This window comes from Hyperoodon ampullatus (assembly GCF_949752795.1).
Source record: "Hyperoodon ampullatus genome assembly, chromosome: 6".
NCBI lineage: Eukaryota > Metazoa > Chordata > Mammalia > Artiodactyla > Ziphiidae > Hyperoodon > Hyperoodon ampullatus.
In genome coordinates, this window is record NC_136919.1 from 1850920 (window position 1) to 1873923 (window position 23004).

Sequence of the window (23004 nt, forward strand, 5' to 3'; positions counted from 1 at the left end):
AGGTTCGGCTCATGGGTTTGTGCCTGTATGTGACCTGTGACTTGGCACCGTTTGTTGGCAGACTGTCACTTTCTTCTTTGGGTGTGTGTGCATCTTTATCACAGATCGGCCAAGTGGACTTGTGTGGGTCTGTCTCTGGACCGTGCATTGTGTGTCTGGCAGGCCTGGTCACCGTGCTTTGTGGGCAGCCAGTGTTGGGTGGTGTGGTGCAGCATTTTTCTTTCCATTTTGTTTTCAGTTGTATTTTTCTATATAATTAAGAACTAGGGGTTCGGTTTCTTACGCTGCCATCTGAACAAATGGCATACACTTTTGTGGAGTGGGCATCACCTTTTTTGTCCCCTGTCCGCCCCACCCAACCTCAGCAAAGCTATACTGCGGCTGGACCAGGGCAGCTCGGGCACCTGCCGGTGGTCACCCACATTGCCGGGGCTCCCGGGGGCGGGGACTGCTTATGCTGTTTCTGATGGTGATTCCCTAGGACACACTACGGATTTGGGGATGGGAACAGGGGCCCTTTGGGGCTTCCTGGACATGACAGCATCCTGTGGTCGGGTGTCTTGGTGTGTGTTGCCCAAGGAGAGGGTCCAGTGATTTCTTCAGATTCCCAGTCCTTGACCCTCAGGAGGTTGAGGAAGTTCAGAACTGAGGTCAACGTGACCCTCCCGGTTTCCCTCCTTCCATTCATTTTTTTTGGCTGCGTTGGGTCTTCGTCGCTGCGCGCAGGCTTTCTCTAGTTGCGGCGAGCAGGGGCTACTCTTTGTTGCGGTGCGCGGGCTTCTCATTGCGGTGGCTTCTCTTGTTGCAGAGCATGGGCTCTAGGCGCACGGGCTTCAGTAGTTGTGGCACGCGGGCTCAGCACTTGTGGCTCATGGGCTTAGTTGCTCTACGGCATGTGGGATCTTCCCGGACGAGGGCTCGAACCTGTGTCCCCTGCGTTGGCAGGTGGATTCTTAACCACTGCACCACCAGGGAAGTCCCCCATTCATTCTTCTAAAAAAAATTTTTTTATTGTGGTAGAGTGTAGCTAATATAAGATTTACTGTTAAGACCACTTCTGAGTGCACAGAATCAGGTACATGCACATTGTGCCACCATCACCTCCAGAACTTTCTCATCTTCCCAAACTGTCCCCACTCGACACTTGCTCCCCTCCCCCGGCCCTAGCCCCAGGCCCCACCGTCCACTTCTTGCCTCCATGGGTTTGACTCCTTCCGGGACCTCACACGAGTGGGTCCTGCAGGCTGTGTCCGTCCGTGTCGGGCTCACCTCCCTTGTGTGATGTCTCCCCTGTTTGGGTTCAGGCAGGTGTCATGGTGGGGGCAGCAGGACCCTGAAAGCACAGCCTGGACCCCTTTTCCTCTCTATTTAGAGACCCTGCAGGGCCCACCATGCACCCTGTGGACACACTGGTGTTTTCTTCGGCCCTTGTGGTCTGAGGGAAGCTTCTGCCTGCCTCTGTCCCTACTGCCCGTTTGCCCAGATTAGCTGCTGTTCCAGATCGTTCCATCGGGACCTTTACGACCGTGACTCACCTTCCCTACACACAGAGCGATTGCTCACCCCCCGATACAAACAGCTAATTGCTTTCACGCGCTTCTCTCCAAATTTCACGGGGCCTAAATATTTAGAGCCCAAGATCCTAGAAACCAACATTATAAAGGGTTATAACCGGGGCCGTTGATGATGCAGGCGGCCGCCCCGGTCCTGGGGCAGCAGGAGGCCGCCGGGTCCCCCTGTGCTCAGGGAGACCTGGGTGTGATCCGAGGGGTCTCTGCAGGCTTCCACACCCCTGCCCACAGCCCGCCGAGGGCTCTCCCATCGCCCTTGCCGTCAGGCACTGGAGTGACCCCGCCAGAGGCCACCAGGGAGACTGGAGGGGCCCCGTCACTATGCCCTGGTGCACAGACTCTCCTGGGTTTCCAGAACCTGTTTGTAACTCGGCACCCCTCCCTAGAAGGAGGCTGCTGGAAGCTCGGGCTGTGGTGGGTAATTTGGGACTGGGGAGGGATGGGGGCACGTGAAGCAATTCGGAGCACCTTTCCAGATGAGCCGCCACTCTGTTGAGAGTATTTTTAGCTGGTGCAGTATCCGGCACATGGCAAAGCAGAAATAGAAGTGGCTCTTTTGGTTCTTCTGGATCCGACAGCCTCTGGCTCCTGGGGGGCCGTGCTGGGGCTGGGGGGGGCGTCGTGCGGAGCGCAGACAACTTCTGCTGTTTGGAGAAACATCGTGGCCGAGGAGTTGTAGATGGGGATTATTTCTGCTGGTGAGCGCTCTTTATGTAAATGCCACGGCGCCAGCGTTGGCGCCCTGCTCCGAGTCTGCGTCTGCGAGTGTAATCACAGCAGGCTTGTGGGGGGGTGCGGGCAATTATGTTTTAAAATATCATCCGGGCTGTTTTTCCTGTGCTCCCTGAGCCCCTGGGTAATTCCGGGTTTGGAAGATTCTGGCGGCTCTCTGCCCATCTGCCCCCACCCACTGCCAGCGTTACCCAAACATGCCAGGTGGGAAATGCTGCCCGAACCCCCCGAGTGGCCACCCTTCTGACTTCGGCCCTGAGCTGTGCTGCAGCCTCGCCCAGGGCTTGGCTGATTCAGGAAAACTCCCTCCTTTGAACTGGAACTGGCCGCCGCCAGGCCGAAGGCACTGCATGCCACCTTCATCCTGTGCATGCTGGCAGGTGCCTCCCTAGGAACAGCTGAGCCCCGAGGGGACAGGGGGACGGGTGACCTGGGGGTCCCCTGGTGGGGACTGGGGCTGACTCCGGAGTGGGTGATTCCAGACCCAGGCCGGGTGGGCTAGAGCAACAGGTGGGTCCCCAACCCATCCTCGGGGCTGGAACTGACCATCCTGCCTTCTCCCGCAGGACTCGCCCTGTGGTTTGGGGTGCTGGCCCTTCAGGGACCGGGCAGCCCTGACCTTTTCCCCACAAGAGCTTGGTGCAGAGATAACTAGGGGCTAATCAATGCTCACACTGTGCCAGGTCTTGGGGCTTGGGCACCCTTTCTTGCCAACCTCCCCCTCCTGAAGGGCTTCCAGGTCCTTCTCCCAGCCCCACCTGGCCTCCCCCAGACTTAGGTGCCTCTGCTGAATTTCCCTGTGACCCCAATGGGGTGACACAGTGCAGAGGGGATGGGACACTGGCCAGCCCAAGGGGCTGCCTCTGACCATCTTGGAGTGGCCTCGGGACCTCCGCAACAGGCTCTGCCACTCGGCCCCTGCCCTGAGCCTGCTGGAGGGGAGCTTCCAGCCCAGCCTTGCCCTCTGGGTGTCTGAGCCCCGGGAGGTTTTACAAGCCGTGCTCTCCCCCACAGTGGTCACTGAGGCTGCCAATGAGAGCCGCCGTCCTCAGCAAGGAAAACCCAACCCCGGTGGCCATCAGAGCAGCCCGGAGCCTTTCCAACCTGCAGACCCTGCCTGGGTGCCCGCCGGGGGACGGGCCCTGGGGCCTTCACCTGCAGGTCTTGCTGCTCAGCCAGGTGTGTGGCGTGGGCCCGCCCTGGAGCAGCTGTGATTTCTCAACAACGACAGCTGCCGGCAGCAGGTGGCCCTCCCAGGAGTGACCCAGGGTCGCCACGTGCTGGGGACACAGAGGAGGGAGGCCGTGCCCCTGCCCTGTGTCTGACCGGGATGGCTTGAGTGTGGGCCACAGGGTGAGGAGTGCTGGACAGATGGCCGTGTGTGAGCCTGAACGGGAGGCCGGCCTGCGGTAGAGCCCGGCCGGGTACAGGCCTCCAGCTGACCCTGCAGTGGGAGCCGGGCATGTGATGCTGCCCGGGCTGCTGGCGCCGGGCAGGAAAATGAGGAGGGGGCGGAGGGGCAGGCGCGGGACAGGAAGTGGGGGCTGCCTGTAGGGTCTTGGGGCGCCGAGCCTGGTGAGGTGGGGTCCTGCCCACCATGGGGGCCTCCACGTGGCCGCTGCCCTCACCCGGCCTGGCCACCTGCTGAACCCTCTGGGCTGGGCACTCCCTGCGAGCAGGGGGCAGGCCCTCGGCCTCCCAGCACCTGGGGAGGCACCTGGGTGTGCTGGGTGCCCAGCAAGTGCCCGATAGACTAGCCCCCCCCATGAGCCTGAGAGGGAACCCCCAGCCCAGCCTTGAGCCCCTCCAGAGGGCCCGTGGGTAGGTGGGTGGTTAGGACGCCGGGCGGGGGGGGACGGGGCCGAGGCCATCCTTTGCTTGGTGTCCTGTGCGTGGTGCTTGGGCTCAGCATGTGACACAGGGACGTCAGAGGGTGCCTCCCCCACTCCCCATCCCCGCCGCCCCATCATAGCTGCAGGTGCTGGCGCGCCTGGGGGTCCCTGGATGACCCCCAGTAGTGGTTTGTCAGGAACATCCCCAGACGGCCCGGAGGCCCGGAGCCAGTGTGGAGACAGTGTCGGCGCTGCCCGTCTGTGCCACCGCCTGGCTTTACTGTTGGCGAATATTGATGGAGCTGCTCTTGGCCAGGAATGCATGGTGCAGCCTCTGGGGGCGGGGTGCCCAAGCGCAGGGGGGCTGCTTCCCCCCCACCTGTAGAACGGGGCTGCTGTGAGGAGACAGGCTGGGGAGCGGTTGACCGGGCAGGTCTGTTCCCCTCCCCCGCGTGCCCTCCCTCCGCCCGGTCCCCTTCGAGGGCCGCTCCCTCCCTGCCCCCACCCCCAGCCCTGAGCCCTCATTCCCGCTCACCCTGCAGGCCTCAGCCTGCTGGACACCCCCACCCTGGGAGCCTCCCAGGCCCCCAGCGACGTGTTCCCAGGCCGGCTGGGAGTCCCTCGCCTGCCTTCTCTGCTCTCCGGCTCACTCGGGTCCTCCCGGCAGGGGCAGCACCTGGTGGCGGGGAGGGCGGGCATGCAGCAGGCCTGGCCCGGGCCTGGGTGGGCAGGAGGGGAGATCTGCTGTGTCCCTGACTGGGTGGCCTCTGGGTCCACAGTGCAAGAGAAGCCGGAGCCCGTGCCACTGGAGAGCCGTTCCTGCGTCCTCATCCGCCGCGACCTGGTGGCCCTGCCCGCCAGCCTCATCAGCCAGATCGGGTACCGCTGCCACCCCAAGCTGTACTCCGAGGGGGACCCCGGCGAGAAGCTGGAGCTGGTGGCAGGTGAGGCCTCACCCCCACCGTGTCTATTGTATGCAGCTGCCCTGCCGTTTATTTTTTCTTCCGAGCTATAAACAATGGATCATCACCAGTCAGTCAAAAAAAGAACATCTTAAATTTCCTCTAATTTCCTTTTAGAAGAATGTGTCATTAAGAGGAGTTATTCAATTGAATTAATTTAGCATTTTAATTGAATCCCCTGGGCTGGTCGGGCTTCTGATTGGCAGGGGCTGCAATCATGATTGTGTTTTAATTTAGGTCGCGGATAAAACCAAGTCCCGTACAGTTTACAAGTCCCCCCCTGCAGCTCCCCAAGTGTCCAATTGCCTCGTTTGAGGGGTAATGACCAGAGCTTCCAAACGGCAGCTCCCGGGCAGCAATGGACTTGTTTCTTCTGTAAAAACAAACAACACGATGGGGTCCAAAGCCCCTTAGGGCTCGTGCCTGTCGGAAATATTTATCTTCTCAGTGTTGGGATTCATTTGGCCTCACAGCTCCTTGTAGTTTTTTTTTCGGCTGTGCTGTGAGGCTTGTGGGATCTTAGATCCCCAACCAGGGATTGAACCCGGGCCCTCAGCAGTGAGAGTGCAGGGTCCTAACCGCTGGACCACCAGGGAAGTCCCTCCTTGTAGACTTTTAAGGCTGTCTGGCGGGAAGCTGAGAATTGATGGGGCCTTCCTTGCCTCTTCCTCTGTGAGCTGCTGGGCCACCACTCCGACCGGCACCCGCCTGCCGCCCCCTGGCAACATCATGGGGTTCTTTCTGCCTGAGCCGTCCCCACTTCTGGAACCACGCCTCAGCAGGTGGCCTCGCCTTTCAGCCGACAGGAGGGCAGCTGGGCGGTGTTGGCTGGTCTGGGTGGACCTGGGTGGGGTGGGGACACCCCCGGCCATGCCCCGAGCCCCCCGCCCCTGCTGGCTGGCATCGTTCTAAGCAGCATCCAGCTCTTCTGTTCAGGGAGCACCAGCATCAGGCTGCGCCGGGTTCTCAGGACCCCGGGGATGGGCGTGGTCCCCAGGGAGGCCTGTCTATCAGTTTGGGGTTGGGAAGGGCGCAGGCCGGCCGCCTTCCCTGGCCAGGCCCCACCTGGCCCCAGGCCTCCTGCTAAGCCCCCCTTTACAGATCTCCCCACAGCGAGGGGGCTGTCCGGCCCGTGTGGCTCAGGGTGGCCTGCCCTGCTGTTGGGTTTGAGGCTCTGCAGACCTTGGGTGGGGTGAGGGCCTGCGGGACCCTTGGTGTGTCGTGGCCGGAGACGCCCGATGGTCTCCATCCAGAGTCAGCCACGTGCTTCTTAACCGGCGCCTGTGAGCTTCTCTGGGGACCTGGCTCGTGGGGAACAAAACGTTAAGCCGGGGAAGGCCCCCCGAAGCCGGAGTGGCAGCTTTCACAGGGGGTCCTCGCATCTCTGCCCTGCCCCACCGCTGCCCAGAAGGGAACACCGCCTTGTTCATGTTTTCCAATGAGGAGATTCAGTACGTGCCCTGTAAAAAGTCAGATCGTAGACAAAGGCCCAGATGAGGCCCTGCAGGCTCCCGAGCGGGGCCGGCATTCCCTTGCCCTTCGGTGTTCTTCACGCCGGAAGCTCCTCTCTCCACGGGCGGCGTCCAGGGTGAACAGAGGCCTCCCCAAGGCTCCTGTCGTCCCTGTCCTTAGTTGGCCTGAGCCCTGGTGGGGGCCCGACCTGGCCAGACTGTGGGGTGGAGAGTGCTGCGGGGCTCACTGGCCCCGTCTCTGCCCTGGGCTGGCTCTTCCGTCCCGGCAGCCGGAGAGGTCAGTGCTGGGCAGGGGGGAGCTGCAGCCCGACCCCCATGCTTCCAGTTCCCATCACTGCCCACGGCTCCTTGGTGTTCAGGGGGAACTGAGAGGCAAGATGAGTATTTCCCAAACCCAGATGCAGGTCAGCTCGAGGCAATGCCCTCGAGGCTGGGAGGGCAGTTTGGGGACAGCCCTTTGAAGCGTGTGACCAAGGCTGCCTGCTTCTGGTGACAGGGCCCCGGTGCAGCGAGGAAGCCCTGGAGCGTTGTTCCCCAGCCCCTCGGGGTCCCAGGCCTGGAGGGGGGCTGCCCCGTACCCTCCCCCACCGACCCCCTCACCCGTGGTCCGCCCATCCTGGCCCCAGCGGCCCCTGGGCTGCCCGTGGCCCTGGGTCTGGGGTTGAGGGCCTCCCTTTTGTGTCTGGCGGCCGCAGGCTCTGGCGTCTACATCACGCGCGGGCAGCTGATGAACTGCCACCTCTGCGCAGGGGTGAAGCACAAGGTCCTGCTGCGGCGCCTCCTTGCCACCTTCTTCGACAGGTAGGTCCCCCGCGGGCCCTGCGGTCTCTAGAATCTTCTCTAGACAAGGCCGTGCGTCCAGGGTCCCCCACCTTCCCGACCTCACAGGTGTCAGCCCGAGGCCGTCGGCCAGACCTGGGTCTGGGGAGGGCTTGTGGACCCCCCCACCCCGCCAAAGTGAAGAACCACACCGGCTCCACGCCACTGGGGCGGGGGGGCTCCTTCCCCTAAGGGGCGGGGGGGCATGCAGGCAGGGACCCCGTTCCCGTGCGTCCCCTCCAGCCGGCGGCCTCACGCTGCCCCCCTTCCTGTCCTCCCGCCAGGAACACACTGGCCAACAGCTGTGGCACGGGCATCCGCTCGTCCACCAGCGACCCGAGCCGCAAGCCGCTGGACAGCCGCGTCCTGAACGCTGTGAAATGTAAGAGGAGGACTGGGGTCTCGGGGGGTGGGGAGGCGTCTCAAGGAGCTCCAGGAGCCCCCAGGCCCTTGGATGTCAGCCTGGGAAAGGTGGCTTCTCCCCAGGAGCAAACCGGGCCGCAGGGTCGAAGGGGAGAAAAGAGCAGCTCGCGGGGGCCCGGTCTCGAGGTGTTAAGATTCTTGGTAGGTTTCCAAGCGTGATGAATTCAGCTGCGAAACTATTTTAATATGTGAAATAGATCTAATTTTCCTTTTGGAACAAAACCGCTTATTTACATTTTGGGGTTATTTTGAGCCTTTGCCATCTGCTCGGCCCGCTTCTGCCTCCCGCTGCTGGGCCCGTGGGGGTGGAGTCTGGTCCATCTCGGTGGCAGACCGCCGCCCCCGCACCCCCCAGACGAGGAGGAAGCCACCGGTGCCCGGCACGGGCCAGTGCAGCCAGGAGCACGTCCTCCTGTAGCTGTCGGCGCACGAAACACTGTCTTAGTTTTTTGGCTTAAAAAATCTCTCTTGTGAGGCTAATTCTGTTTTAGAGCAAAGAGGGGCCTTTGCAGCCAGTGATCGCATCCCAAAGCATGGGTGGGGTGCCGGCAGCGGCTCTGGGAAGATGCCGAGAGGGGGTGCAGCTGGTGCTGCCCCAGAGCAGGGCTCACAGTTGGGGGGGCTCACCCTGGGGGACCCGCCTCTGGGTTCCGTGCTGTTCGGAGAGCTGGATCTTGAGGCTCCTAGAGGAGAAGGGGGCGGAGGGCGTATTGTTATTATTAATGCTGCTGATGCCACTGCTGGGCTGGGGTCTCCGGGCCGGGGACTGGGCTGAAGACGGGTGTCAGCCGGCCCCCTCCTCACTCCTTGCCAGCCCTTTGATCGGGCCCAGAGAGACCCGAGCCTCACAGCTGAGTGGGTGCCCAGGCCCTGCCCCGATTCCCACTCCACCAGGGCAGGGATTCCCAAAGGCTTGTCTGACCAAGGATGCAAGGTGGGTGGGACAGGGTGGGAAAGCGAGGCCCAGAGCTGGGGGCCCACCCAAGGCCGCACTGCCAGCCAGTGGTCCGGAGGAGCCAGAGCCCCCTGGGCCCTCTGTGCTCCTGCTAGAGCCGCAGGCTGGGGTCCTGTTTGCTGTGACGGCCCCTCCCCTGGAGCTTCCCCCAGGCTGTCCCAGAGGAGCAGGGTGGGGCCTCCAGCAGTGAGAAGGGTGACCGCTGGTCTTCAGGCTGACCCAGGAGAGGCCTCGGTGGCCCTGTGGTCTCCCTTGCCAGAGAGGAGCAGGGTGGAGGAGACCCTGGAGGTGCCTGGCCTGCCCCACTGGCCCCGCGGTGGCCTCTCCAGCCCAGAGCGCTCTGCCTGCTGGCTTGTCCAGGGCATCTCAGTCCCACGGCCCCTCAGGAGGCGGAGGGCCGGCATCGTGGGGTTCCTGCGGTGGGTGGCCGCTCACGCCGCCGCCCGGCGCCCTGTCCTTGCAGTGTACTGTCAGAACTTCGCCCCCAGCTTCAAGGAGAGCGAGATGAATGTGATCGCCGCGGACATGTGCACCAACGCCCGCCGCGTCCGCAAGCGCTGGCTGCCCAAGATCAAGTCCATGCTGCCCGAGGGCGTGGAGATGTACCGCACGGTCATGGGCTCCTCGGCCGCCAGCGCACCCCTGGACCCCGAGTTCCCGCCCGCCACCGCGCAGGTGTTTGAGCAGCGCATCTACGCCGAGCGGCGGGGCGATGCCGCCACCATCGTGGCCCTGAGAACTGACGCTGTGAACGTCGACCTGGCCGCCTCCACCAACCCCACCTTCGAGGCCGGCTCGGAGGCCGACGGGGCCGGCTCGGGCGTCCAGGAGGTGGCCGCGCCCGAGCCGCTGCCCGCCGAGGGCCAGAGCCCCCCGCAGCCCTTCGAGCAGGGCAGCGCCAGCAGCAGCCGGCCCGCGACGCCGGCCGCAGGGAGGAGACCGGAGGGCCCGTACGCAGGGACCTTGTAGGGGCCTGAGGCCAGACCGGGCGCCAAGGCGGGTACTGAAGCTGCTTGCATGCGTTACTAATACAGACAAATGTGATCAAGCCACTTACCTACTGAACTGCTACTGTTGCCTGAAAAAAATGTGATTTTTATTCTGCTTGTATTTAAAATTCATGAAGGAAACAAATGCATTCGTTATACTGTAAACGATTAGGCCCCTGGCGACCTAGTTGCGAGGAAGGTCCCGGGGCTCCTTTTTGATATTCGAGAGGTTAGTCTCCACGTTGTAGCTTTCCCTCCCCCTGTGCGGGGAGGGGGCGAGAGGCCGCCAGACCCTGGTGCCCGGCCTCCTGCCCCCACGGCTCCCTCTGCCTGGGGCGAAGCCAGGGGCCTGTGGGGCAGGAGCACGTGTCTTGGGACCCTCGTTCCTTTCCCATGGGAACCCCCCCACTCCTCCGGGACCACGGGCCAGGGCTGGGCCCCCAGGGGCCAAACTCCTTGTTCTCCCTTCTTCCTGAGACTCGGGGCTCAGGCCCGCCGGGTCCGCCGTGCGTGTGGGGTGTGGGTGTGTGTGCGGAGCGTGTGTGAGCGTACGCGGGGGCGGTGGTGACGACACAGTGATGGGCCGTGCTGGTCACTGTGGGCAGTGGAAGCGATCGTGGCTGCGTCTGCTCTCCTGCCCTGCGCCCGTGGGGTCTGCCCGACCCCTGCGGCTCCACGGACCCTTGGTCCACCTGGGACCCAGGGCCTGGGCCGCCGGCCCCAGCACCTGCTGGCTCCAGCCTGGCCACCCGCCTGGCCACCTGCCCACCATCGTGTGAGGTGGGGCCTCTGCCCCGGGGCAGCCCACGCAGCCACGTTGGGTTTTATGTTTGTTTATTTGTTTTCGTCTTAATTCAGATCTATTTCATGTATGGTTTGGAAACTTTCAGACCCAAAAGAGCAAAAAAATTTGGGAGGATTGGGGTCCCTGCCCCAACCCACTACGGCTTGGGGGTGGGTCCACCTGGATACCATGTCCCCCTGCCCCCTGACCAGGTCCCACTCACCTCCTGTTGAAGTGCAGCCAGGGTGTGTTCCGGAGGAAGGGAGCCGGGGCCGGGCTGGGGCTGGAGCCAGGCCCCTCGGTGCTGGACTTCCCCGGATGCGCTCCGAGCCCTGCGGTATGCGCGCCTCTGAGGCTGTGGGTGGGTGGGTGGGTGGGTGGTGGGCACAGGCCTGAGCTGGGGCGGTTTGCAGGTGCATGGGTTCTGGAATGCATGGCGGGTGGGGTGGCGGGGGCGTGGAAGTGTTGGTTTGAGGCTGGAAAGCTCACTGTGAAGTTTAATTGCTGTTTGCGGGGAGGGGCGCAGGCTGTCCGAAGTGCTCGTGTCCAGACGTCCAGGGGCTGCCTTCCCCTCGAGTCCCAGGTAGCCCCCAGGCCTGGCCAGAGGCACGCCCCACCCCCAGACTTGAGCGGGCCTGCTGCTTCCCCCCACCCCCCGTCTCGTCCCCCTGTCAGGCAGGTGTGGCTCAACCCCCCTGACCCACAAAGTTGAGCCGCCCTGGTGTGAGTCCCAGCAGAGGGCAGCCTGGGGGGCAGGGCAGGGGGCTTAGGCTCGTCCTGCTGACTGCAGCCCCCCCTTGTGGAGGGCCCTTGGGGGAGACCTTGGGTGGGGTGGGGTGGGGGGCGGGTGTGCCTTCCAGCCAGGCCAGACAGGTGGCTGCCCTCCAGAGAGCACTGATGGCTCCGGGCCGGGGTCGGGGGACCCTGGGTGGGCACTGACGCAGGGAGGGCCGAGCCCTGTGGTCCCGGCCCAAGGGGCTGAAGCTCCTTCCTGCTGGGGCTTTGGACCAACCACCTGGTCCAGAGGTGGACCTCCTCTGTCTCGGGCCCAGGTGGGGCTGGAGCTGGCAGGGCCCCCCGCCGCCAGGCCCACAGCCCACCAGGGACCAGGACCAAGTCCTCCTGGAGTTGGGAGGAGGCCACACGCCCTAAACTGTCAGGAGGCTGCGGGGCGGGGCGTGGTGGGGGAGGCAGACCCCACCGTCCCCGCTGCAGACGGAGGTCCCTTCGCCTGTCCCTGCCCCACGTTTGCACTTTCATTCCACCACCCCTGGGGCCCTCTCGGGGCTGGCCGCCCGTCCTGGCCGTTGACAGAAGGGCTCGCCCTTCCCCTCCCCTCCACTCCAAGGTGGGCACGGCCCTCACCCGAGGCCAGGACAAGGAGGGGTGCCGCTGGCCCAGCGGGGGAGGCGGGGGCCTCCCAGAGGCGGCCTCACCGCCGCTCAGGCTAGCACAATGTCCCGTGATCTCTGTCCTTTAATTGTTTATGATCGCCGTCTGTTTTGTTATTCTGGGTAAGGAAGGCAAGAGCTACAGGTGAAACTTTAATAATAATCAAATGTGAATGGGTTCTGAGCTCCCCCTGCGCCCCGGGCGGGCCAGGCCGAGCGATTTGCACTAATGTGTCCCGCGGTGGACGTGGGTCGGGAGCGTTGCAGATGGGTGTGGCTGATGATTGTATCTGCCGGGGCGCTCCCTCTGCGTCCTGAATGTTCCTCGGGGTGGGCGGCGGCGGGCCTGGGCTCGGAGGGGCCTTCCAGAGTGCCTTAGCATCTTTTGATCATTTTTCCCAAGGAAAACCAATTAAGAGAACCGGACCCTCCCCCTCCTCTGTTTACAAGACGACTAATTCCTGTCCTGTGAGCGTGATCCTGACTCACCCAGATCCTGTAGACCGAGAGACAAGCCACTCAGTATTTATGAGATGTCTGCACCTTTATCCCTAAGCTTGACTATTAGCAATACGCATATAACTACATAGAGTCTATTATATAGAGCTAAGTCCTATCAGCGCCTTTGGAGGAGAGGAGGACTGGGCCAGTCCCAGCGGCTGTGGTGGGCGGCTGGCCTGAGCTCCAGCGGCCGGGATGTGCCGGGGAAGCAGCTGGGACGAGTGCAAAGGTCCAGGAGAAGGGACCGGGAGATGCGACATACTGTGAGCTCGGTGGGGCCGCCCGCCTGGCCGGCGGCCTTGGTACTTGAATCCCATCTTGCTTTCTGCACCGTGTCTGGTCTCGCCCAGAGTCCTCTGTGGTTGCTTAACCTTGCATTTGATTCGATCGGCTTTCCTTGCCCCTGAATGTGGACGAGAGGCGAGGGGAGAGGCCTCTGAGGTGCAGCCCTTGGCCCCTGCCCGCTGTCCCGGAGCCGGGCCTGTTTCTCCTCCGTGAAAACGCATTCCTCCGCAGCCTTAGAGGAAGGAGGAAGGCAGAGAGAGGCTCGGCCTGGGAGGGGTCTGCTGTGTGCCCGGCCCGGACCTGTCCCCATTTGACGGCCGGAACCCTCCAGCACTGGCCCCGTGCGTGCCACCCTAGCCGTTGACGGCTTAGATGCCCCTCCAATGGGTTATCTTTATGGAAGTATCTTGCTGCAAGTAGAAAAAGGCCTATGGCCCATTAACCAACTGAAAACTCAGAGAAAACCTCTGTTTGCCTCTGCCAGCAGTAAATCCTAAACACAGAATTGAGAGTTCAGAGCCGTCTGGAGCTTTAACTACTGTTTCCAAATGTTGCTGCTGCATAAATCTGTCATTATGTCATCCAGCCAGCTCCGGGCGTGTCACCCGCCGGTGGCCGGAGATCATGGGGGGCTCGGTACAAGGTGTTTCTAACATAGCAAGGGTTTCTGGGTTTTGTTTGTTTGTTTGTTTTGTTTATTTGAGAAAAACGGAAAGGAAAATGATGCAGCATCTAAAGCATTCAGATTGGACAACCTGCTTGAATTCTGATCAATGCTTCATTGTTAGCGTTTTGCACATGATTGTAATTTTTATGTCAAAAGAAGCCAAAACTTGCAATACTATTTTTAGCAGACAAAAAAATAAAAGAACTAAATATGAAATGTATAAATATTTTTGACTTGAACATTTGGATGGCACTGGGTGCAAATAGACCATTCATCCTTTGGACGGAATGTTTGGGAAAAAAGAGACTTTTGAAAAGGAGACGGTTGCTGTAAAGAGTCCATGGAGGGGTTATGTAGTACTGTAACTCACGACTGTTAAAAATAAATCAATAAATTGTCCTGTGCTGTATAAAGGAGGCCTGTTTCACAGTAACACTGAGTTCCATTTCAGCCGCAGAAGAGGCTGGCTTTTTTTTTGTTTTGTTTTCTTTTTGTTTTTTGGAGAAGAAGGAGGAAACCTCTGTTTGCTCCTCCGGCGCCTCCCTCTCTTCCGTGCTGCTAATTGGCAGAGTCCAGACTGTTGCTTTTTCACCACGGCTGACACCGTATCCTAACTCAGAAGACACAACGTCCGCCAGCGACCAGGAAACCGAGGGCTTGCAGTGTGCTCAGAGCCGTTTCAGGAGGTGAAATCCGTTACAAACAAACAAAAGGATGTGATCGTTCATTGTAAAGCGCTTTGTAAAATTCACATTTACAGAATAATAAAGTCAGTTCAAACCCAGGTTGCCTGCACTTTGCTCGCCCAGTGGCATTGGGGGGCGACATTGAGAAGCCAGGGAGGGGGTGGGCTGTTGGAAGCAGGGTGGTCAACCATCCCAGGGCACCCTCAAGACCCAGGAGCCCTGGGCGGGGGAAGGGCCATCCCCAGGCTCGCTGCCCACTGTCCACACCTGGCCCACTTACCTCCCCCTCCCCCCAGTATCTTGCAAGGGAAGGGGGCTGGTGGGTAGGGTGTCCTTCAGGTCCAGTGCCTGGGGGAGGGCCCTGAGCTCTGGGCGAACTGGCGAGGCTCTCCTTTTTCTTGTCTGCAAACTGGGGCATCCACCTCACCTGGCTCACCTGCCTGCCACTCCAGGTGTGCAGCTGCCTCCCTCCCCTTCCCTCCGCTGCTCCTGGGCTAGGTCTGCCCCCAGGTGGATGGACGGGGAATTGCACATGGGCGGAGCAGGTCACCTGGCTCGACTGGGGGCCCCCCCCGGGGCCAGGTCAGGCCGCTCCATCCCCTGACCATCCCTGGAACCGTCCCTCCAGGCCAGCCCGGGGCTGGGGTTCTCTGATTCAGGCCTGGCAGCTCTGTCCCCCCTGCGCTCCTCTGCTGTACCCACAGGACCTTTCTGGGCTCCCCTGGGCCCCGGTGGGCGAGGCCTTGCATCAGTGTGTCCCACAGACACGGGTCAGGTCTCGGGCCCTCACGCGCGATTCTGACGCTCGGACACCTGGGTGGTGGGCTCCTCATCTGCTCTGTCCTGCGAGGTCTTGTCCAGAAGGCTTACCTCTGACCTGCTTCTAGAAGTATCCCCAGCCTCTCCCGCTTTCTCAGGCTTTGTAGCAGCTGCTGTGCCCAAGCTAGGGATGGATTTATTTGCTCACTTGTTTATCTTGCCTCCGCCAGGGGCAGGGGTCTGTAGGTCTGCTTCGTGTGACTTTCCCAGAAGGGGGTCCCCTGGAGCCATGGCCAGCATGGAGCAGACACAGAGTCTAAAACGGGTGGGCGTGGTTTCCAGATGGGCCCCTGCAGCAGTGGGTCTGCTGGTTTGGGGCCGCCCTGAGCCTCCCCCTCCTGTGGGGGCCACATCACACACAGGGGCAAGCTTGGGGAGAGCCAGGCGCGCCCGCCGACCCCAGTGCCCAGCCCCGATGGCTGAGCGCCTCAGGTCCTGTTTTCAGAGCTGTGCCCTGCTGCCCGGAGCCCAGCTCACCCGCCAGCTGGGCCTGTACAAGCCCCTTCCCCTTCCTGCCCGGGACCTCAAAGCTCCTGAATCGGTGGATTCCAGGTCTCCCACCTGGGCTGGTGGAGACACCCAAACTCGGGGCCCACAGGCTGCACCCCTGGAAGGCCCCCAAACGCCATCATAAGCCTCCAAATGCCCCCACTCAGGCGGGCCCTGAGCCCCCGGCGGCGGGAAGAGCTGGGGCCTGGAGTGGGGCTGGGGAGGTGGGTATGTTGAGGAAGAGCTCCGCTCTGAACCCAGGGGTCCTGCCGGGTTCTTCTGGCTCCAGCCGCCCGCCCAGCCCAGCCCAGCCCCTTTCCCCAGGCGAGGTTCCCGGTGTCCTAGGAGGAGGGGATTCGGGCCCCTGCCAGCCTCCGTCCTTCAGCCGGCCTCCCTGCCCTAGTAGCCTCCACAGAAACTGGCTGAGGCATCAGAACCTTTGCATCCCACCCCTTTGTCCTGCTCTGGGAGGGGGTGCGGAGTCAGCAGGACCCGGAGGCTCTGCCGGGAGCCCTTTGTCCTCCGGAACAAAGGGTCAGAGCCCGGTGGGGGTGGGGTCCTGAGCCCGCAGGGCAGGAGGGATGGTGCCTGCCTCTCTGTGCTGCCCCGGGGCACCCAGCTCTGAGACCTTTCGGCCACCTGGGCCCCCCGCACACAGGTCAGGGCACACGGGACGTGGGAGATAAGCAGAAGGCGGACTCGGTGACATTGTGTCAACAGGACTCCTGCTGTGACAGAGTGGGGGGTTCAGACCACGAGGCCATCTCCCCCCTTGGGCCCGGCTGCTTGGGCTTCCCTGGGGTGTCTGTGGCCAGTGGCCAGGCCTGGAGCTGGGAGGGGGCCTGAGGAGTCTGTCCTGGGGTGGTGCTGGGGGCCTCATCCGGACCCAAAGCCCACCCCACCCTCGGGTAGCGGGCCTCGCTGAGCAGAGAAGCAGCCGAGGGGAAGCTGGTCCCAGCCTCCTGGGACCAGAATTTACTAACAGCTCCAGAAAGACAAGTGGGGCTGGGCGATGGATGGCGCATTGCCTCGCGGGGAGGGGCGCGGAAGCCCCAGTTTCCAGGAAAGGCAGCCTGATTCTCCAGGGAGGGCGGTCAGGGGTAGGGAGCGGAGAGGCCTTGACCAGGCGGGGGCAGAGCCCACCTGCCCTGGGCTCCGGGCCTCAGTTTCCCCTCCTGCCTGAGGACGGGGCTGGCCCAGGTGTGTGGCTCTGTCCCGGTTCCATCAGGTAAGGACAGAGTGGCCCCAGGGAGGAACCAGCCAGGTTTGCCCCGTGGCCTCCCCGCGATTGGGCTGGTTCCAGGTAGCACAGGGCCCCTTGCGCAGGGCGGCTAGGGTGCCACACCAGCAGGCAGCTCTCCTGGCCCAGGAAGTTCCAGGGCACCCCGCACCGGTACCCCAGAGAGGCCCCGGCTGCTGGTAAGCCACCCCCTCTCTGGCCCTCACTCCACTCAGGCCCTTGGCCTCCCTTCTCCTGGAGCAGGGGCAGGCGCAGCGGTCATGGCGCCCAGCTTGGGGGCTGCACTCGGGAAGGGGGGAGGGGAAGTCACTCCTAACGGCAGGTGTTCAAAGCTGGCCTCCGGCAGGATTACCTAGGCAGCCCCCCTGGGGGCTGCCCCTGAGGCAGGAGTGGGGAACTTGACCTCCAGGGAACCTATGGTCTGGGTCTCCTTTCTGAGCTGTCTCCGCCCAGCATGCCTTGGGTCTCTCAGGGATGGATGGAGCTTGACCCCAGCTGACCTCTGCCCGCCCACTGCCCATGCAGGGCCTCATTGGAGTCCCACCACAATCCTGTGAAGTGACCCTACTATAGCCCCATTTTTCAGATGGGGAAACTGAGGCTCAGAGAAGTTTATGAAGTCACCTGGACATAGCTGGAAGGGGGAAAAGCCAGCGTTTGAACAAGGCCCCTGCCTGGGCTGACCTCACTGACCATGCCCCTGGGCAGCACTCCCTGGCTGAGGGGAGGGAGCTTCCCCAGGCCGGCAGGTTGGATGGGCTCAGCCGGGACCAGCAGAGGGTGGTCCGGCTCCTCCCACCACCAGGTGCCACCTGTCCATTCGCCTCTCCAGTCAGACCGTGGCGTGCATGGCCGGAGCCTCGTCCCCACCACAAGGGGGGTCCCCGGCCCTCCCTCTGAGGTGACTAAGGGCTCTTGAGACAGAGGGGCACCACGGGGACAGGAGCCAGCGTGCGGCCAGCCTCACTCGGGACTCCTGTGGGGGTGAGGGTCCAGAGCTGGAGCCCCCTGCCCTGGGCGCCCGTCCACCTGGGGCGGGTGGCGCAGGGGGGGGCAGGGTCCCCAGCAGTGGTCCCAGACTTTTGCTGCAGGCCACACAGCCTTGCCCGCTCCTCTAGGCCGGGCTCCCGGGAGCCCCCGGGGTGCGCAGCAGGGGTGGGGGACACCCCTCTTACCAATACCGGGGCTCGACAGGGGGTTTCAACGTTCGCCAGATCAGTTAGGTTGCAAACCACTCTGCTCGCTCTAAAAATCTCAGGGTGTCGGCCCCGTTCACGTCTGTTGGCCACCGACCAACCCCCGACTTTGGTGAGGTGTCTCCCACCCCTCTGCCCGTTTTCTGAAGGGGGGGTTGCCTTGTCCTTGTGCATCCGAGGAGCCCTCGTGTAAAGGCTTGCTGGCCTGCCCCCAGCTGGCTGTGTTCTCTTGGGGGCGGGGGGGCGGGTGATGGCCAAACAGAGGCTCTGAACTTTTATATCCACTCGCCTTGCGGTCCTCCCCGACCCAGGACGGCAGAAACGTGCCGGGCGGCTTCCTCCCAGACTCAGATTCCTGCCATCCCAGTCTGCTGAGCTGGGGGCCCTTCAGGTGGGAGGGAGGACCAGGCACCCCGAGGCCCATCCTCCGGGGAAGGGTCTCCCCACTGGGCTGCCAACTACGGCAGCAGGATTTACTGCAGGGCTGGGGCCCCACCGCCTTACTTACGTGGCTGCACTAGAGCTGGTTCCGTAGACCCGGAGCTGCCTGCCGGAGGCGGGTGGAGGGCCGGCTGGTCCCGGGGACGGGCTGCCCCAGACCCATCTTAGTGTCACCACAGGCTGATCCATCTCTGGGGGCTTTGCAGGGACCTCGGGAGTCATGAACCGTCTCCTCCTGCAGGACAGGCCCGACGAGGCCACAGGGTCAGGGCCGAGGGCCAGGGAGGGCGTCTGGACCTTGACTCAAAGGGACATGGCACCCCTCTGCCCCAGGGTGTGGGGCAGCTCCGTCTCAGCTGGGACCCTGCACAGACGCCTGCACCTATTCTGCTTTCAGTTTCTGGGATCGGAGCTGAAGTCCCAGAAGGGAGCCTGGGGCCTCAGCTGAGGGTCAGCAGGGATGCTCTGAGGGCAACACTGCATCTGTTACAGAACTCTGGACCCTGAGCAATCCCTCTGGTGGGGGCCCTGAGGGCTGCCACTCAGCCCCCAGGGCCCCCATCAGTTCCAGGAGGTCCCCAAATCCATAAGTCACCCTGTTCCTGACAAGGAAACGATCACCTATGCTCACACTCCCCGTTACACCTAGCAGACTGGAGCCTGAGGCCTGCAGAGGGGCGTGGCCATAGCACACAGTTGGCCAGCTGTGTGGGAAGGAGGCCCATGCCCTTGACCCCTGCCCCGCCCCGTGGAAGCCCACAGAGCCCCTGCCGGCCACACCAGGCGTCCAACCCCGAGGTCTGATAGCAGGGTGGGCCGAGCGAAGGGGCTGCCTCAGGGCACCTGCGCCACCAGGCACCCCATCCCTGACGAGGGACACACGGGGTGGGGAGCTGGGCGGGAAGGGTGGCCCTGGGCCAAAACAGACTCTGACCCTCCGGGAGGGGCTCCGGGCCTTGGACTGGCCCACCCCAGCTGGGGGGAGATGAAGCCCCCTGAGGGGCGGGGTGAGGGAGCAGCATGGAGAGGTTGGGGCTGGTAAGGGCCCCTCTGGGCTCAGGGACTGGCTGCGGGGCTCCTGGGAGCTACAGAGGGCCGTGGAGCTCGGTGCTGGGCTCTGTCTCCACCCGGGCCCTGGGCACTCACTCGCGTCAGGACCTCGACCTCCACCTGCCCCTCCTGCAGACCCAGAGGCAGTCTGAGCTGGAGCTGACTCCGCGCCCAGCTCCGCGGCCTCCCCAGTGCTGGGCCCCAGAGGTTCCTCCAAGACCGAGTGGCAGAGCCCCTCCGGAGGGGAAGGGAGTCACGAGCAGTGGGCAGAGCGGAGGGGGGACTGGCCTCGGCAAGGCGGCCTGGCTGAGGGGCGGGGAAAGTGAATCACTCGGACCCCACCCGGATAGGCCGGGGTGTTGCTGCAGACCCACTCCGAGTGGGAACACAGAAGTGATTAGGCCTAAAAGCTCGGGCCATTTAGCTTTTATACGATTGGCATCGAGGCCCGCGGTGCCCTCTGCTTTTTGCTATTTGATTATACATCGGTGCTCAAAATACTGTTCCTGGAATGGAGGGGCCCGGCAGGCCTCACTGGAATGGAAATCAATTTGATTAGAGAGCAGTCAATTACCGTGAGGACGAGGCTGCCATCCAGCTCTGCAAAACATGGGAAACTCTCCAAGGAAATGCCCACGGGGCAGGGGGCGCTCCAGGAGGGAGGGTGCGGGGTGGGGGCAGGGCTGGCCTCCTCGGGGGCACCCCAGCCCCGCCCAGCACCCCAGGCTGGGAGGGGTGGAGGGGTCCCGAGCTCATTCCCTGCTTGGCCTTGGTAAGCGCTTGGTTTTCTCCTCCGTAAAATGGGATCATGCTGATGCCGCCTCTCAGGGTTTGGGGGCCTCAAAGGGCCATGCTCACAGGGTGCACACTGGTGCCTGGTGCACGGTGTATGTGCACTGAATGCTGGCCCGGGGGGTTCTGTGAGGGCAAAGCAGAAATTCAGCTCCCAGCACACACACACTCAGAGCCCTGGGGGATTTCAGCTGGTGATTCTGTACCAAGAATCCAGGGAAAGCCAGCCTCCCGCAGAGGCTGGGTTTGGGCTATTCTGGGGTCCAGGCCCTCTCGGGCCTGTGTCTGGCCTCCACTTACTCCCGCGTCAGAGATGAGCTGTCCCTGTGTCAGGGGGTGGCCCGGAGCTCCCTGGGTAGGCCTGGCAAGGTGTGGGCCCCCCCAGGACCTGCCCAGGCCTCCGCCAGACCTTGCAGTGCCTCTGTGCTGATCTCCAGGTGCCCGATGGAGGGGACAGAATGGGGACAGGAGACTTGCTCCGTCCATCCCCCCGGCCGGATGTCCTCGTGCAGTGAACAACCTGAAGGCAGGTACACTTCGGCTCTGCACTCAGGAGCCAGATGGGCCTGTGACAGGGTCCCAGCTCCATCCTCTGGCTGGGGGACTTTCTAAGTCACTTGTGTGAGGTTTTGTAAAATAGAACAGTTTCTATCTTGCTGCGGTGTCATGGAAATGAGAAATCACCCCTCCACTCAGTATTTATAGAGCATCTACTCGGTGCACCAAACTCAGTGGCTGGTGCATGGCAGTTGCCCCCAGACAGGAGCTCCAGTGTTCACAGTTTCGCTGGCCAAGGGGGACGCAGGGTCCACTGGGAGCACCAGCCCGGCGCATTCAAGAACAGGAGGCTAGCTCTCTGCAGGCGCACAGGGACTGTGGCCCCCGCGTCGGGGCCCCGTGCGGAGGGCCTTCCACGCGGCGGACACCACCCCCTCCTCACTCTTCCTGACACGCCCGAGAGAGAGGGAGGTGATGGTTTCCGTGTAACAGATGGGAAGATCCAAGGCTGCCAGAGCCTGGCTCCAGTCTCATGGCTGGTGACACTGAAGCGGTGCAGCCAAAGTGGAAAACAGCCTGGCAGTTCCTCAAAACGCCAAACATAGAATCACAATGTGACCCAGGAATTCCACTCCAAGGCTTACACCCCAAAGACTTGAAGACAGATGTTTAAACAAAATTGCACACCGTTGTTCACTGCAGCATGTTCACAGCAACCAAAAGCAGAAACAAGCCACCTGTCCATCAACAGATGAAGGATAAACAAAATGTGGTCCCCCCACAGGTGGAATATTATTCAACCATAAAAAAGAACGAAGGGCTGGTTCATGCTACCCCGTGGATGAGCCTTGAACACATGATGCTGAGTCAAGGAAGCCGGGCACAATATTGCATGATTCCACTTATATGAAACGTCCAGGAGAGGCAGGGCAGGTCAGTGGCTGCCAGGGGCCAAGGGAGGGAGGGGAGGATGCGAGTGACTGCTTGATGGGTCCAGGCTCTCACTCTGGGGGGAGAGGTTCTGAAACTAGATAGTGGTGTTGATTGCACAACATCATAAGGAATGTACTTAATGCCACTGAATTGTTCAGGTTACGATGGTTAAAAATGGTAAATTTTATGTTTTGTGTATTTTATTTATCACAATTAAAAAAAAATTCCTCATGGCCAGTGAGTGATGGAGCTGAGATGCGAAGCTGAGTCAGGCTGGCCCGGGCATCACCCTCCACCCAACACTCCCCGGAATAGGGGCTCACCTCGCAGGTGGGGCGCCTCACGAGTGCAGGTGGGGGTCCTGTCGACCCCAGGGGATGCTGTGACCAGGGGGACAATGGGTTACTTTGCTTCCCAGGTGGGCAGCCCAGTGGAGGTGGGATGTGCTTCTACACTAATTGAGCTCGTGTCTGATGAGAGGTCTGCTCTGCCAGAGCTTCAGGGTCAAAACAAAGGGCTGAAGGTGACTGGCCCCCGCAGGGGACACCGTTATCACGGGAGGAGCAGGAAGGGGACGTGTGCTGCAGTCCGGGGCTGGCCCAGGGCGCTCCGATCCCAGGAGGGGCTACCTGACCCCCTTCCAGACCAGGGGTGACCGGGACGCAGTGGGGGGGCTTCCAGGGCAACTTCTGGAAACCTGAGGGGCAGGCCAGGCCACCAAAGTGGAGGCAAGGCAGCCAGGCAGCAGGGGAAGGGGAGGAGAGACTGCAGAGTCCGCAGTGGGCCCACCCCCAAGCCCACGTCCACCCGTGAGCCTCAGCCCCCCAGACTGAGAGAGGAAGCTGCTCCCATCCCCATAAGCCCCTCAGCCGCCCGGGACGTGAGTGTCTTGTCCCCTTTACAGAGGGGTCTAAGCCACATGGATGTTTGGAGGAGAAGCCAAGACCCGACCCAGGGCTCTGAGTCCAGCGCCCACGGACACCCATAACAAGTCCCAGAGACACCCTGGCACCTGTGAGGGAGGGTCAGAGGGTCCGTGGGCGACCTGGACAGTGGCCGTGGGTCGGGAAAGGCTTCCTGCTGGCAGTGCCCCAGAGCGGCTCCGAAGGAGGTGAGGGCAAAGGCGCGGCCTCAACAAAGATGGGGCCCAGATCCAGCCGCTCTGGGTCGGTGGCCGAGTGAGCCTCAGCCCTGGAGGGACGGGACGCCCCTGCGGCCTTGCATGCTGGGCCTGCGACATCCGTCTCTCCCGTCAGACTCCTCAGCTGGCTCTGGGGCCGTGCCACCCGCGGGCTAGCCTGGGCGGGAGGAGGGGCCACCCCCAGGAGGGGCAGCTGTGCTGTCAACCCCAGCACCTTGGTGCACGTTGCTGTTCTGAGTCACGTGTTCCCTGCGTTTGTCCTGAGAGTGGAACAGACGGTGGGACGGCAACACTTTAAATTAAGGATTCCGGAAGCACATTAAATTTAGATTTAAT

At 62.3% G+C, this 23004-nt stretch overlaps 1 protein-coding gene across 1 annotated transcript in view; it reads left to right on the top strand.

The window, feature by feature from the left end:
* The window catches only part of NACC2 (NACC family member 2), a 30265-nt gene extending 20424 nt beyond the window's left edge, over nt 1-9841 (top strand). The window contains exons 2-5 of the mRNA XM_079706313.1: nt 4915-5079; nt 7265-7370; nt 7673-7770; nt 9230-9841. Of these exons, the coding sequence (XP_079562439.1) occupies nt 4915-5079; nt 7265-7370; nt 7673-7770; nt 9230-9735 (875 nt within the window). The 3' untranslated portion in view covers nt 9736-9841. The remainder of the gene's footprint in view (nt 1-4914; nt 5080-7264; nt 7371-7672; nt 7771-9229) is intronic.
* The last annotated feature ends 13163 nt before the right edge of the window (nt 9842-23004 follow it).